Consider the following 13,531-nt stretch of genomic DNA (forward strand, 5'->3'; position numbering starts at 1 on the left):
GAGATGGTGTTTACCGGGAGTACTAGACGTTTATAAAACAGTTGGCAAACCAGCTTCCAAGCACCATTTGGTATTTTGAAGGAGATAAAAGCGTTTTGCCTAACGCTATGTGTGCAAAACCGTATTAATTGTCATCTGACATTATACTTAAGGATCTTTATCGTGTTCGGATGGCTTCCAGGGACGGCCTGTGAGTCTTCGTAGCGAACGCGCCTTTCACTCCTTCCACAATACACGCGCACTGGCACGTCCAACATTTACTATCGCGCACTTTCAAAAACATCGCATTATCAGGCACCTTTGTCTGTATAAAAAGTGCGCGTGTTTTTCTCGTCAGAAATTTCGGGGTTATCGGCTGTTCTGACGCTGTTCTGCCTTACGGATTTAGCTTCTAGTGCAATATATACTGTACAGGTTTATTAAGGTATAGCCAGCGTTCTATTTGCGTACAAGTAAATGTCTTTAACATGCTAAATAATTAACAAACATTGAAGTCCGCATCTTTAGGCATTTGCTATCTATTGAGGTATTTCATCGGGGATGGTGACATTAATCTTATATTTACATATCATATCAACAGCTATTCTGATGCATGTTCTGATTTTTCTGATGATGTTCTTTTTATTTCGTGTTGTAACCGAAAAAAAAAACTTTTCTCGCCAGTTATAAATTGATAACTATGCTTTATTTCCATCATTTATGTACCTGATCATCTGTCATCAGTGTCGATGCATCCTCGATACTCCAGGGGTTCCAATCACTTACGGTCTCTACACCCCTGGACTATCTCATAGAAAAAATTGGAGGCAACAGAACAGAACAGGTAATTTAGTCATTTGATGTACATCAAAAGAGCCGTATAACGGTACATTGTGGTTGACTGTGTGGCTTTGATGTTAGGCGTCGCTCTCTCTGTAGTCTTCAAAGGAAATCTTTGCTGGCCTGTGATTGGTCAATTATTTTCCACTGAGCTGCCTTCAATTTCACTATGAGATAGTCCAGGGGTGTAGAGATCGTAAGTGATCGGAACCCCTGGAGTATCGAGGATGGTGTCGATGGTGCCTCGGTAGCTTGTTTTATCAAATGACGTCATCTGCTATGACGTGTCATTACTATGTATGAAGTCAGAGTTTTTTGGGTTTTTTTTTTTTTTTGATCATTTATGTAATACAATAAGTTGTAATGTTGCGTAACCCTTTTAGATATAGATGATATTTTTACAAATATTACCAACACTCTTTGTATATCTTCTACTGAAAACAGTATCCTCCGCCATCTTAGGCATATTACTGTCACGTTAATAGTGGAAATATTCGCACTGTTCCATATATGCTTGCTAATAACTTGTGAATTATAGCCCACATTTTCTGGTGGCCTTCTTATCCATTTTCCTCGATACTCCAGCGGTTCCGATCACTTAGGATTTCTACATCCCTGGACTATCTCAAAGTAAAACTGAGGGCAGCTCAGAGGAAAAAATCTTAACGCCAGCAAAAAATTTCTTTCAAGACTACAGAGAAAGCGACGCTCAACTTCAAAGCCAACCACAGTGTTCCGTTATAGGGCTCTTTTGACGTACATCAAAGGATTATACCTGTTCTGTTCTGTTGCTTCCAGTTAACCCCTGGAGGTTGCCTTATACACTACTGTAACCCAACTTTTTTCGCGAGCGATTAAATTTCGCATATTTCACTGACGATAAGAATTCTGGGTAAAAAATGGCCGCAAATGCGTTTGTTGTATAAACTATCAACAATCCTATACATGATATAAGAGTCTATAGACTTTCATACAAACGCGGCAGCGAACGGAGATATAAAAAAAAGTGTATTCACTGAAGCGCTAAACTGTAAAATGGAAGACAAAGGAAAACTCGTCACGTTGATACCGTTGCCGAATTGACTTATGTGTAACATATCTATGGGACGAGTTGTCTTAGCGTTATACAGGGGTCCCATTTCAGTACGTAACTAGTGTGTTATACAGGGAGATCCCATTTCACTACACGTTTATAAACTACAAGACCAAACGATTTCAAACTGTAAAGCGCGAAATTAAATCGCCGCGTGAAAAAATCGCTAGACATGAAAACGTGAAATTATTTTCCCGTAAAAGTAAGTTGGTTTAATACTTGCAGTACATATGCTGTCTTTGCATATTACAGTGTTAACTCCCTTGCGGGTTGGTATCGATTGTTACGTCATTATTTCGTGAGCGAAATTCACGTCGTTTTCGCGGAAAAGTATGACGGGACGACCGCAAAATCTTCTTGTTGGTCGAAAATCCATTCTGATGAATTTGATGTCTTTGATTTCTCGGTAGCACTTTTTTTACGAAAAAAAAAATAAAAGTCGGGATTTCGATCTCGTGTCAGACCCCGGTTCTGGCCATTATTTTAGAGTGAAAGACACTAAAAAAATCCTCCCGACCTACCGACCCTACTTTTTTGCGAATGTAACCATAAACAGACAATTTTTTGGCCTAATATAATAAGGCAAAATATATATATTGTGTGCAGAGATCGGAGTATTTTACGAAAATAATTTACGACACAATTCGGTCTTCTCTAAAGAGCTTAGAAACCGAAGAATACTACGACCATCGGGCAGGCCATCGGGTTATGTCTGTAAATTAAACCATTTGTCAACCTTACACTAAAATACTGTAGTTGTTTGATAGCAGCATTCAAGAACTTCGTCACCAATCGTTAAAGTACGGTATTCAAAGACGGCATTTACCCCGATCAAGGTCTTGTCAACATGCAAACCCATTGTATTGATATAGTCTCTCTACGAACACATCAATATGGCAATACAAGAAAACAAAAACTACAAGAATGGGAGCTTCACTGAGGGTGAAACAAGCAAAAACCTTGGTAATATCGACAACATTGGCACACAGAGATGTGAGAATAAGTTACAGTTTATATCAATTTGGACCGAATACCAATTTAAATGTTTTATGGGACTAGATAAAAACCAGGTAAAATCATTTTCTACAATAGTACAATTCGTTTTAAACGTTTTAGGGGGTCCAGATAAAAAAACGGTAAAATCTGATTCTACAATTTAATGGTACTATACACCATTAGTATACTATGAAGAATACGAATTTTACCGATTTTTGATCTAGAACCATAAATGTCTGAAATGTTCTTAGCAAATCTGGTGGGTCCCAAATGATATATACATTTGTATTGTAACTAATCCTCACATCCATGTACATTGACATCATTTGATTAAAGGGACAATTCAGTCTATGAGAACCTTAAAATTTGTATATATAGCAGAAAAAACTAGTTCTAATGGAAATTAGATCAGTCGGTTTTACTGTGATATGCCTGAAAAGCCCATGGTGGTGACATGTGTGTGAAATGTTCAAACTTGTTCGCTGTCCGCCATTACACACTGTGGTCGAACTTCTTGTATGCCGAACCCTGTCCCTTGCTCGTAAAGTAATGCAACTTTTGGCTAGAACTGCTCAAATCGCTCTGACAGTAGTGTGTTTACCTTATTATTATGCCTAAAAATCATTTTATCACCTTCTCAGTGGTTATGTAGTTCATTTGTTTAACGTGCGTGACTTTGGCTCGGGTATGGGTACAGAGTCCATATTGTACCTGCTTAATCGTATTGATCAACGATTTGATATTTCAATGATACTTGATAATGTCGTGGATTTGTCAATGTTTTACGTTATATGTTTCATAGGAAATGTAGAACAATACATTTATGCCATGTTTTGCTTCTTGGTTATGTAAAAGAATTTGCCTGAGTGAATTTGTCTCTTTAAAGACTTCCAGAAATCATCTGACATCGTCAGACTGTTAAGAAACTATGGATAAATATGGAATCACAGGAAACGAACTGAACTGGGATCACGGTAAAAAAGTTCAGAGGAGAAACAATGTGGTGTTATAAATAAAGAAAATCATAATAAAAACATACTGTAATGGTTTACGCCAAGGCGGTTGACTATGGCCAATATTATTCTTACTATATATTTTTGCATTACTTGCAAAAATATGTACATGTAATGCTGTTGTATTTCTTCACATACTATGAAGCATATGTCGTTTAATTTGACAAAATTTCAACAATTCTGTTCCTTTGTATTAAAGAAATTATGTATTAATTCTGAGACCAAAATTCCAGACGACCTTTTAGATACACGTGTACGGATAAAGAAGAAAATATTCATTATGTGAGTTAATAAACAAAGTTCACTATATTGAGACAACAAACAATTATGAAAATGGTGTCTTAGACAGTATAATAGTTAATTTTCTTTCTGTGTGCAAAGATTATATCAAATTTTACAGAAACATAAACAAAAATTGAAAAATGTCTTTAAGCTTGAAATATCTAGCGGATAAAAATAATGACGAATACTTAATGTCCATTGACTGTACATGTATACCCATGTTTTCCAGAGTGTTAATTCTTCATTTGTCTAAAATAAAAAAAAAATAAAAAACATATCCATATATAATGATATAATATAAGACTCTTTCATATGTTGATATGAAGGATAGGGATATTCTACCCGAGGGTCACAAAATGTTGTTAAAATTTTACCGAGGAAATAGAAATTTTGTTGACGCCGTGACGTCGCGAGGCTTTATTGAATGGACCAGCCAGTATTACACCCGTAGGTATGAAAGAAAAAGATATTTGCGGTGTATGTGTTATACTTGACCAAAATAAAAAATAAAACCGATTTTCCTTTAAATATCTAGATCTGTCACTTTACAAAATTTTTACAAAAAAAGTAAATACTCAAAAACCTACAATACTAATATGATCGATGTTCATCAATATAATCCTATCGCCTCTCATGATGCAAGGGAGCTAACTCCTGTTATTGGAACTCTTTTGTAAAGAAGGACGATTTTACATTTCCAAACAAATGGCGGGTTATCATCACTCAACGATTGATCAACAATGATGATAATGTTGTTTTGACAAGAATGCCTGGTGAAATGGCGTTGTCGACTCAGCCAGATGATCAGGATAGTCACTATGTTTTACTGGCTAAAATTGACAATGCTAAAAACGTATCGAATATTCTCAAAGCAATTCATTTCAAGGAGGTAAATAGCAAGATGAATTACTCGCATTTTTTGTACAAGAAGTACTTTTATTGGCAATAGACCTATTCAATCTATTTAAAGTATTTATTTCCATTCATTCTGTGAGTTGAGGACAATATATTTGAAATCTTAGTCATTTTGTCCCCATTTTTTTAGTTTTTTTTAGTTATTTTGTCCCCATTTTGCACCGTCCCCAAGACTGCAGACTCCTAGGCCTGTTTTTTTCTTCAGTTTTTCGCTGCAACTGATGTTTAGATGCAATATTAGGCTAATATTTTAAACCAAGTTTGACACATGTGTATAGCGGGATTGGACTGGGTCGTTCATCGCTGACCAGGTAGCTCAGTCGATAGAGCACTTGGCTAGTGTTCGGAGGGTCCGGGTTCGAATCCCGGTCTGGCCGCTACATTTTCTACTCTCCTGTTACAAAATTGGCGCCCAATTGAATAACCCATGGTGGTGGTGTTTGGAAGGGTCTCGTGTGTCTTCAAGGGCGAAGACTTCGAGAAAGGAGGGAGGAGTGTAGCGGGATTGGACTGGGTCGATCATCGGTGACCAGGTAGCTCAGTCAGTAGAGCACTCGGCTAGTATTCGGAGGGTCTCGGGTTCGAATCCTCGTCTGGCCGCTACATTTTCTCCTCTCCTGTTATACAGAATTGGCGCCCAACTAAATAACCCACGGTGGTGGGGTTTGGGAGGGACTGGAATGTCTTCGAGGGCTAAGACTTTGAGAAAGCAGGGAGGATTGTAGCGGGATTAAACTGGGTCTTTCATTGTGAACAGGTAGCTCAGTCGGTAGAGCACTCGTCTAGTGTTCGGATGGTCCTCGGTTCGAATCCCGGTCTGGCCGCTACATTTTCTCCTCTCCTGTTACGTATACACATGTTCTCTAAAAATTGAACAAATAATGCTCAAAAATGCTATTTTCCTGTATTAAATGTACCACCTGAAGAGAAAATCTAGGACTTACAGGGCCATTAAACTCACAAATTTTATATAAAACCTTCCAATAAATGAAGCGTACAGATGTATTTGATTCTTTGAAATTTAAATTAATTTTAACATATTTTGTCCGCATCCTAGAGGTGAGGGGCTTGTGGTAATATGTCAGGACATCTTAACCACTCGGCCACCGCGGTCCTGATACGCATGGGCCATACCATTCACAATATTGATCAACCTGTTGCCTTTCTTGTATGTCTTAGAAGGTTGAAGGTAGCTAGCTGAATAAGTTTGTGTAAAAATTAATTTAATTTGCTTCAGTAGTTTTGGATATGTCAAATATGTAAATTGTTTAATTTTGATTTACGGACACAAATCACATGATGTGGGTGACACAGAATAACAGACAAAAGGCAAATAGGTCACTAGTGAAAGCTTAACTGAGTGACACCTTAGTAGGATCATCGAAAAAGTAAGAGATGCAACTCCTGAGACAGGTACTAAATGGTATATTCTAGGTTCATCTGGTGCTGCTGGTTGCCAACATGTTTCTGCCTTAAAGGCAGTCTGTCATCATATAGAGGTCATGTGATAATAACAATGTATTATGACGTCATAGATAAGTTGCTAAGGAAGTAACGGAGGAAATGATACATTTACATAGCTAAATGGTGATTGGTCTAAAATTTGGAATATGAATGCAAAAGTTTCATGAAATTTCAATAATGAATGATACAATAGAAATAATAAATTACTTTAATGAGAATATGTGAGTAGGAATAAGTTAAATATGTGTAGTTCATAAATTTCAAATAATAAATGTAAGCTGTGTGAGTATCTCATATATCGATTCACTCAAGATTTGCTCAAAGTACATCATTGAAAGTGTTTAGTGTCACTTGTTTAGATGGATTAATAGTTCTTTCCTTGACTAATGCATAGCGTACAACGTGTACTTAGAAATTGACTTCCGGTTGCTTGATAAAATGAATATATACAATGTATATACAGTTCTTGCGATTAAAAAGAAAAACAATGTAAGGTACTTCTTCACTTCTTTTGCTGGCTTATTCCATGCTTTTGCATTGATGGGTATAGTGGTATCCTCCAAGGAGATGATGTAACATATTTAAGTCTATAGTCCATGCTTATGTTACTTTTTATAAATTTCAACTGGTAGCCAACATTCCTATGTGAACGAGGGTTTAAATTTAACTGGGTGCTGATGCCATGCCTTGTTCAGATTAGTTTTGAAGCAGTTCACGGATGTAGAGGTGACTGTCTTTTCTGGCAGCGAATTCCAGGTGTTTACAATTCTGTTACTTAAAAAGTGACCAGTTCTTTGTAATCGGTGTCTGGCATATAGTGTTGATGACAGTTGATTTCCTCTGTGTCTCGTAGGGACTGTGATTTGCTGAAATAGTAAATTGTTCCTTTTTGTTTCTAGAAATAGGGTTGCTGGGTTGTTTGGCCCTACTAGTGATATTTGAGTCTCCCAGTTAATTTCCCTGAAGTTGAAATCTCCCAGCAATAGGACACTGGTTGAATTAGATGACTCTTTAAAGCTTTCGATGAGCTGGTTCAATCTAGTGTTGTTCTCAGGAGAGCTATTTGGACTTCCGTAGACACAACAGACGAGTATTTTGTCCTTCTTGTTTAATTTGATGAGACAGGATATATATTCTTGGAAACTAGTCATGAGCTTCACTGATAATAGTCTGCTTGACTTAAATTGCTACTCCTCTGTGACTGTCCTTTGGGAAATGTGAGTTGTAATTCTTCAGTTGATAAGATTTCTCGTCTAGAGCTAAATTAGTAAACTTGGGGAATATTTCAGTGAGACAGATGATGTTTGGTTGTTCTTGCTCAATGTAATTTTCTAGTTCCAATCTTTTGTCTGAAGAGAGTACATCTAAATTTGTATAGTAAACTTTAAGAAATTTAGTTGAGTCTTCTTTCATGTGTTGATCTTCTATATTTTTTGTACTAAAACTGGTAAAACTTGCATCCTATGTATGTTCTACTTCGGGTGACGTTGGCACATTGGTGTAATTTTCTTCCCTCTGTGGAGTTGAATAGATGAGGGTAGTTTCATCATTACCGGTTGCATCCAGTAATGTCAGTGCTATGTGAGCCAGATTAAGGGCTAAGTCTGAAAAAGTCTGAAAAAGTACTTGGCTCAGGAGTTGCATCTTTTTTTTTTCGATGATTCTACTGTTTTTAAGAGGGCACTGTATTCATTAGAATCCTCCTGACGAACAAGAAGATGAACCACAACACACATGAACTTATAGCAGGACGTTGGTTCTTAAGAATTTCTCCTTCTGGAGTTCTTCTTTTTGTTTACCTGAGTGACACCTTAAATTGTAGATTTCCACGTACTGCATATACTTACCCGGTATTTAAAATTGTTTTGTACTTACAAGGCTGCCACTGTCTTTGCGAGCTCGTTGGGGTTAAAGGTTACTGTGGAAGATGCCAAATGTGTTCAGGCCAATGCCTTCATCCAGGAGGGACTGTTCCATGAGTACCACATACGGGAAGACCAGATCACATTCAAAATCAACCTCACCGTGCTAATTGTGAGTACAATGTTAGTCGTGCTATATTTAAACTTTAGTTAAGTCACTTATAAGTTTTATTAGTAAAGACTTACTATTAACAGCTAGGGTCATTTAAGGACATGCCAGGTTTGTTGGTGGAGGAAAGCCGAAGTTCTCGGAAAAAAACCCACCAGACAGCAGTCAGTACTTGGCAATTTCTGCACAATGTGCACATGCATGGGTATACAAACTATTAACTCATAGATGGAGGGCTTATGGTAATATATCTCAGGACATCTTAATCACTTGGCCACAATAATATTTAATCTACATGTAGTGGGGTTGTAGTGGCCAATTGGTTAAAGTGTTCTGATATAATACCACCATATACAGTAACATGTTTATTCATTCACTTCTGGGTTGCTTGTTGTGGGGCAGTTGTACATAGCTTTTTTCCTGACTTTACTATTACACCTTTCTAACCTAGCATGTACATGTCCTTGAATGACATTGGCTGTTTATTGAAAGTTAAATAAAGTTAGTAATAATAAAGTCTGTTAACAAAATCCCCTCTAACATACATTTAAATTTTTCCTATACTTCCCAGCCCAGCTTTCATATACGTATACGGTACACATTCTTTCTGTTTAAGGAATGCCTGACCATATTTGGGACAAGTCAGGTCCCTGGTATGACTACCTCACTGAAGATGTGTTACGGCGGCTATGGCTGTCCGCTCATACTCATGTAAGTTTATATATACTTCATTGTAATCAAACTATATCCTCAAGTTTTCTCATCACCACAGTGAAACTATGTATAGTCAGGTGTAGCAGTGGTTGAGATAACCTATAAAGATTTCCTTGATAAAATAAATAATTGAAAAAAATAATTACACACACCAAAAACCTAAGTAAAGGAATGTGGTCTCCCCATAATGCTCAAAATCTTTTTAATGAGTGGTCTCCCCTTAGTTATCAAAACCTTTTTGATGAGTGGTCTCCCCTTAATACTCAAAACCTCTATGATGAATGGTCTCCCCTTAATACTCAAAACCTCTATGATGAATGGTCTCCCCTTAATACTCAAAACCTCTATGATGAATGGTCCTCCCCTAGTACTCAAAACCTCTATGATGAATGGTCTCTCCCCTTAATACTCAAAAACTCTATGACGAATGGTGTCCCCTTAATATTCAAAACCTTTATGATGAGGTGGTCTCTCCTTAATACTGAAAGCCTCTATGATAAATGGTATCCCCCTAATACTGAAAACCTCGTTCACAAAATGTTTGTGACGACTAGATTACTGGTAGATGTGCAATCTATATGCCATGAGTTCTGACTAATGAAGATTTGTTGCTTGTATTTGATTATGTTGTGTTTAATTTTCACTGGAAAATTTGCACATGAAAGTAAATTGATTTATTTGGTTCGAATTATCCCTGGCTTGACTAACTACTAGTATGTATTGGTTTATAGGTTAGAAGAGGATGGAGTGTTAACAGATTGTAGTATTAAGACTTTAGAACCGGATGAAATTCTAGATTTCAACTTCAGCAGCACAAACGTCCTCAACAAAATTATTATGAAGGTAAGATTTTTATCTGTTATAAAATTTAAAAATAAAAAACCCACCATTTTCTTCCTTAAAGTAATTGTTTTCCCTTAATGCAAGCTACATGTATTTAAGTGCACTTCAAAATGCATTGATAAAAAAATGTGATTAAATTTTTTGTATTGTTTCTTTTTACAGTCGGAGTGCCTGAAGGAAGCATTCAGTGAACTAGACATGACCAGTGATATCCTACAGATTCTTCTTTCTCCAGATCAGCCGTACTTCAGACTGTCAACCTACGGCAACGCTGGTAGTACTCACGTAAGTACCCAAACACCATCCGGCCATCTTCAGGCCATCAGTCTGTGACTTTAAGCACTAGACTAGTAATGTAATATAATAGTCCAATTTTGACTAGTTCTCCCCACCCGGTTAAAATTGGTAAATGAAAACGGTACTATATTTACAAGAGCTGTGGTTAATTGCATTTTCCAACATATTTTGAGTGCAATCTGTATCCGATTATTTCAGTCCTGATGCATAATTTTGTGAGAAATTGCGTTCACAAATGCACCCAGACCGTAATTTGGGTAAAAAATTGAAATTATCATGACTGAAGTGCTGAAGCAAAACTACTGTATTTTTAATTTGGACTAGTGGTTTAATAGTAGCTAATAGTCGGACTAGTAAAATTGTGGGGTTTACTAGTCCAAATGACTAGCAACGAAAAAAATGAACTTCACAGACTAGACCATACTTGATTCCCTTTCTCCTAGTATTGCACACACACAATATCATGATATTAGCCTTATGGTATCCAATATTAATTGTGAAAATTTTCACACACTTTCAGTCTGTTACATTAAAAGTAGGGCATATAATAACATACAGTTTATGATAATCCCCAGTACTCATGTTTATATAATATAATTTCCATTTTCAAATCTGGGTTACATATTTTGCTTGCAAAATATTTACTTTTTCTTTGTTTTCATACTAAATATGGCTTTCGAATTGGCCGAATTTTTTTTTATAGTTATACGAAGAAAAAATATGAAAATGGTGCAAAACCTTGACATTATCATGACATCACAATAGAGACAGTGGCATTGTGTTTCTATGCAAACTGTGTGAATCTGTTACAGTATCACAAAAGTTTTCAAACAAAATTTTTGTCTGTGACCTACTCATATTTTATACCATCAATGTTTATTTCTATTTTACAGTCAGATTTTCCTAAAGATTCTGATATGGTGGAGTCCTTCTTATGTACACAGACACAAACCAACCGGTATGTTTATTTTTAGAATGTCCGATTTCTCTAACCTTTAGATTGTGGTTTTTTCCACAGAAAAAATAAGGCCTCTTCCTCTGTTCCTTTGGTAGTCTTATCAGGTTTGACTGTATTCTCTATACAATATGACTTGATTATTCATATACCTTAATTGAAACAAAAAAAATATCAAGTTGCACCCTTTTAAACTGGTTTGCGGTGTAAAAGTAAGATACGATTTATTTCCAGGTATAAGATATCACTTTTGAAACCGTCAGTGAAAGCCCTGACCCTGTCAACGCGAGTCTCTATCAGGACAGATAACCGCGGCTTCCTCTCACTACAGTATATGATCAAGAATGACGATGGTCAGATCTGCTTTGTGGAATATTATGTAAGCATATATACAATACTATAACGCTGGTTATTTTCATGGGTCCAAATTTTGCAATTTCATCTGAAATAAGAAATTTAAATTTCAGCTGTTTTTAAATGTTTGCAACCTGGCTTCAAAAGTATATATGATTTAACTCTATCTTAAAATTTTGCAGATCAAATTTCCGCGATCATGGCAATATCCCGCAAAATTTTGAAAATGTATTCCCTGTGAAAATAGCCAGCTAAACGGTATCTATGTGATTATGTGCATGTACATGTTGCATCTAAATATGAAGTTTGTAAAAAATATTTTGCAGCTATAAATGTTTAAATATGTTAATATTGGTTATTAAACCACAAATTTCAAAGCATCAAATGAAAAATTATCAGAAAAAGTGAATTTGAAAACTCCAAATTAAAGTAAAGTCAATTGTGATTTTAGAACATACCTTCAATTTCATAAGTTAACTTAATAGTGAATATCATCTTTAATTTTGATGTATTTTTCTCGTAATTTTCATTCAATTAATTTTTCAAAAACATTATTTTCCTTTCCAATGGTGTGCGGATCAGTTGATAATATATATCAATATTTACATTTTCCAGTGTGCGCCTGATGAAGATATGGATGATCCTGAGCACTGACATTATCATCTGCTTCATTTACTCATTGTCCCCTGCAAATTCATTATAAACTGTTCCAGCCATTGAATAAGGAGAGACCTCATGTGTCTTCATGGGTGAATATATATTTAACAAGGATCTTGTCTTCGGTGATTGAAACATCACTGTCGTAGGACATGATAAAGTACCTCTGTTTCCCAGGATATTATGGTACAAATTTTTTTTTGACCCCTAAAATTAACAATGGACTGTTCCAGGCTTTGAATAAGAAAAGTTGAAATGTTTCACGAAGGGGTGACTGAGTTAACAGTTGTATTCTACCAGTAATTGGTAACTAAACATTTTTAAATAACTTTCTAGCATACTAGAGGTTTTCAATATTTCTTCTTTACATTGGTTCGTTAAGGGGAGACAATTTAGTGTAACACCGTATACGTAGACTACAAAGCATTTTAATGCATTAAATTTGTTAAAATAATGGCAATGATTTTTCATTCTTTTATTTGTTGGATCTTTTTGATCATTTGATCACTTTTAAACTTATGAATAATAATTATTGATATTATAGATCAGAAAAGGCATATCTTATGTCCAAAAAAATTTTCAGTCAGTGGAATAATTATCGAAAAAAACAAATGATTGATTGAATTATGGTTTAAGAAATTTTACAGACAATTTAGCTGTTGAGTGTAATTTCTATGCATGTTATAGAAAGTCATTTTGTTATTTAATGATGCAAGTGTGTGTTGGCTTTGAAAGAGCCCTGTTCCTTTGTATTTCTGCTGATCTGATTTTATGAATTACTGTATTGAATAAACTGTATATTTGATATCCAAACATCTCAAGATTTTGTTCATCATATTTAAAGTGGGGAATTTCCACGAGAGATCTTATACAGTGAAAAATGAAATCTATCAAATATTGTTCAATTATTGTCAGCATTGTCAAATGTTAGTGCAAATGCAACAAAAAGTAAATTAGGATTTATTAGATCGGTATACTGCAATTCGGTGATTCAATGCCGGAAATACCCATTTTACACTATACATGAATTATCGCTTCAAAGAGCTAGAAAAAAAACTACCACTAACACAAGTATGTATACAGTAAATACTTAGCAAT

General features: G+C 35.7%; 1 protein-coding gene across 2 annotated transcripts; it reads left to right on the forward strand.

Annotated features, from left to right (window-relative positions):
• The first annotated feature begins 293 nt into the window (after nt 1-293).
• LOC138331308 (cell cycle checkpoint protein RAD1-like) lies at nt 294-13,246 on the forward strand. Of its 2 annotated transcripts, XM_069278834.1 has the most exons (9): nt 294-424; nt 2,683-2,875; nt 8,461-8,616; nt 9,230-9,324; nt 10,059-10,170; nt 10,333-10,455; nt 11,361-11,425; nt 11,657-11,801; nt 12,392-13,246. In XM_069278834.1, the coding sequence occupies exons 2-9, from the start codon at nt 2,837-2,839 to the stop codon at nt 12,428-12,430; spliced, it is 774 nt and encodes a 257-aa protein (XP_069134935.1). In that variant the 5' UTR covers nt 294-424; nt 2,683-2,836; the 3' UTR covers nt 12,431-13,246. The 2 variants fall into 2 exon arrangements, with proteins under 2 accessions (XP_069134935.1, XP_069134934.1); XM_069278833.1 differs by lacking the exons at nt 294-424; nt 2,683-2,875 and adding an exon at nt 4,883-5,092.
• Nucleotides 13,247-13,531: the final 285 nt, after the last annotated feature.

This window comes from Argopecten irradians, chromosome 9 (genome assembly GCF_041381155.1).
Source record: "Argopecten irradians isolate NY chromosome 9, Ai_NY, whole genome shotgun sequence".
NCBI lineage: Eukaryota > Metazoa > Mollusca > Bivalvia > Pectinida > Pectinidae > Argopecten > Argopecten irradians.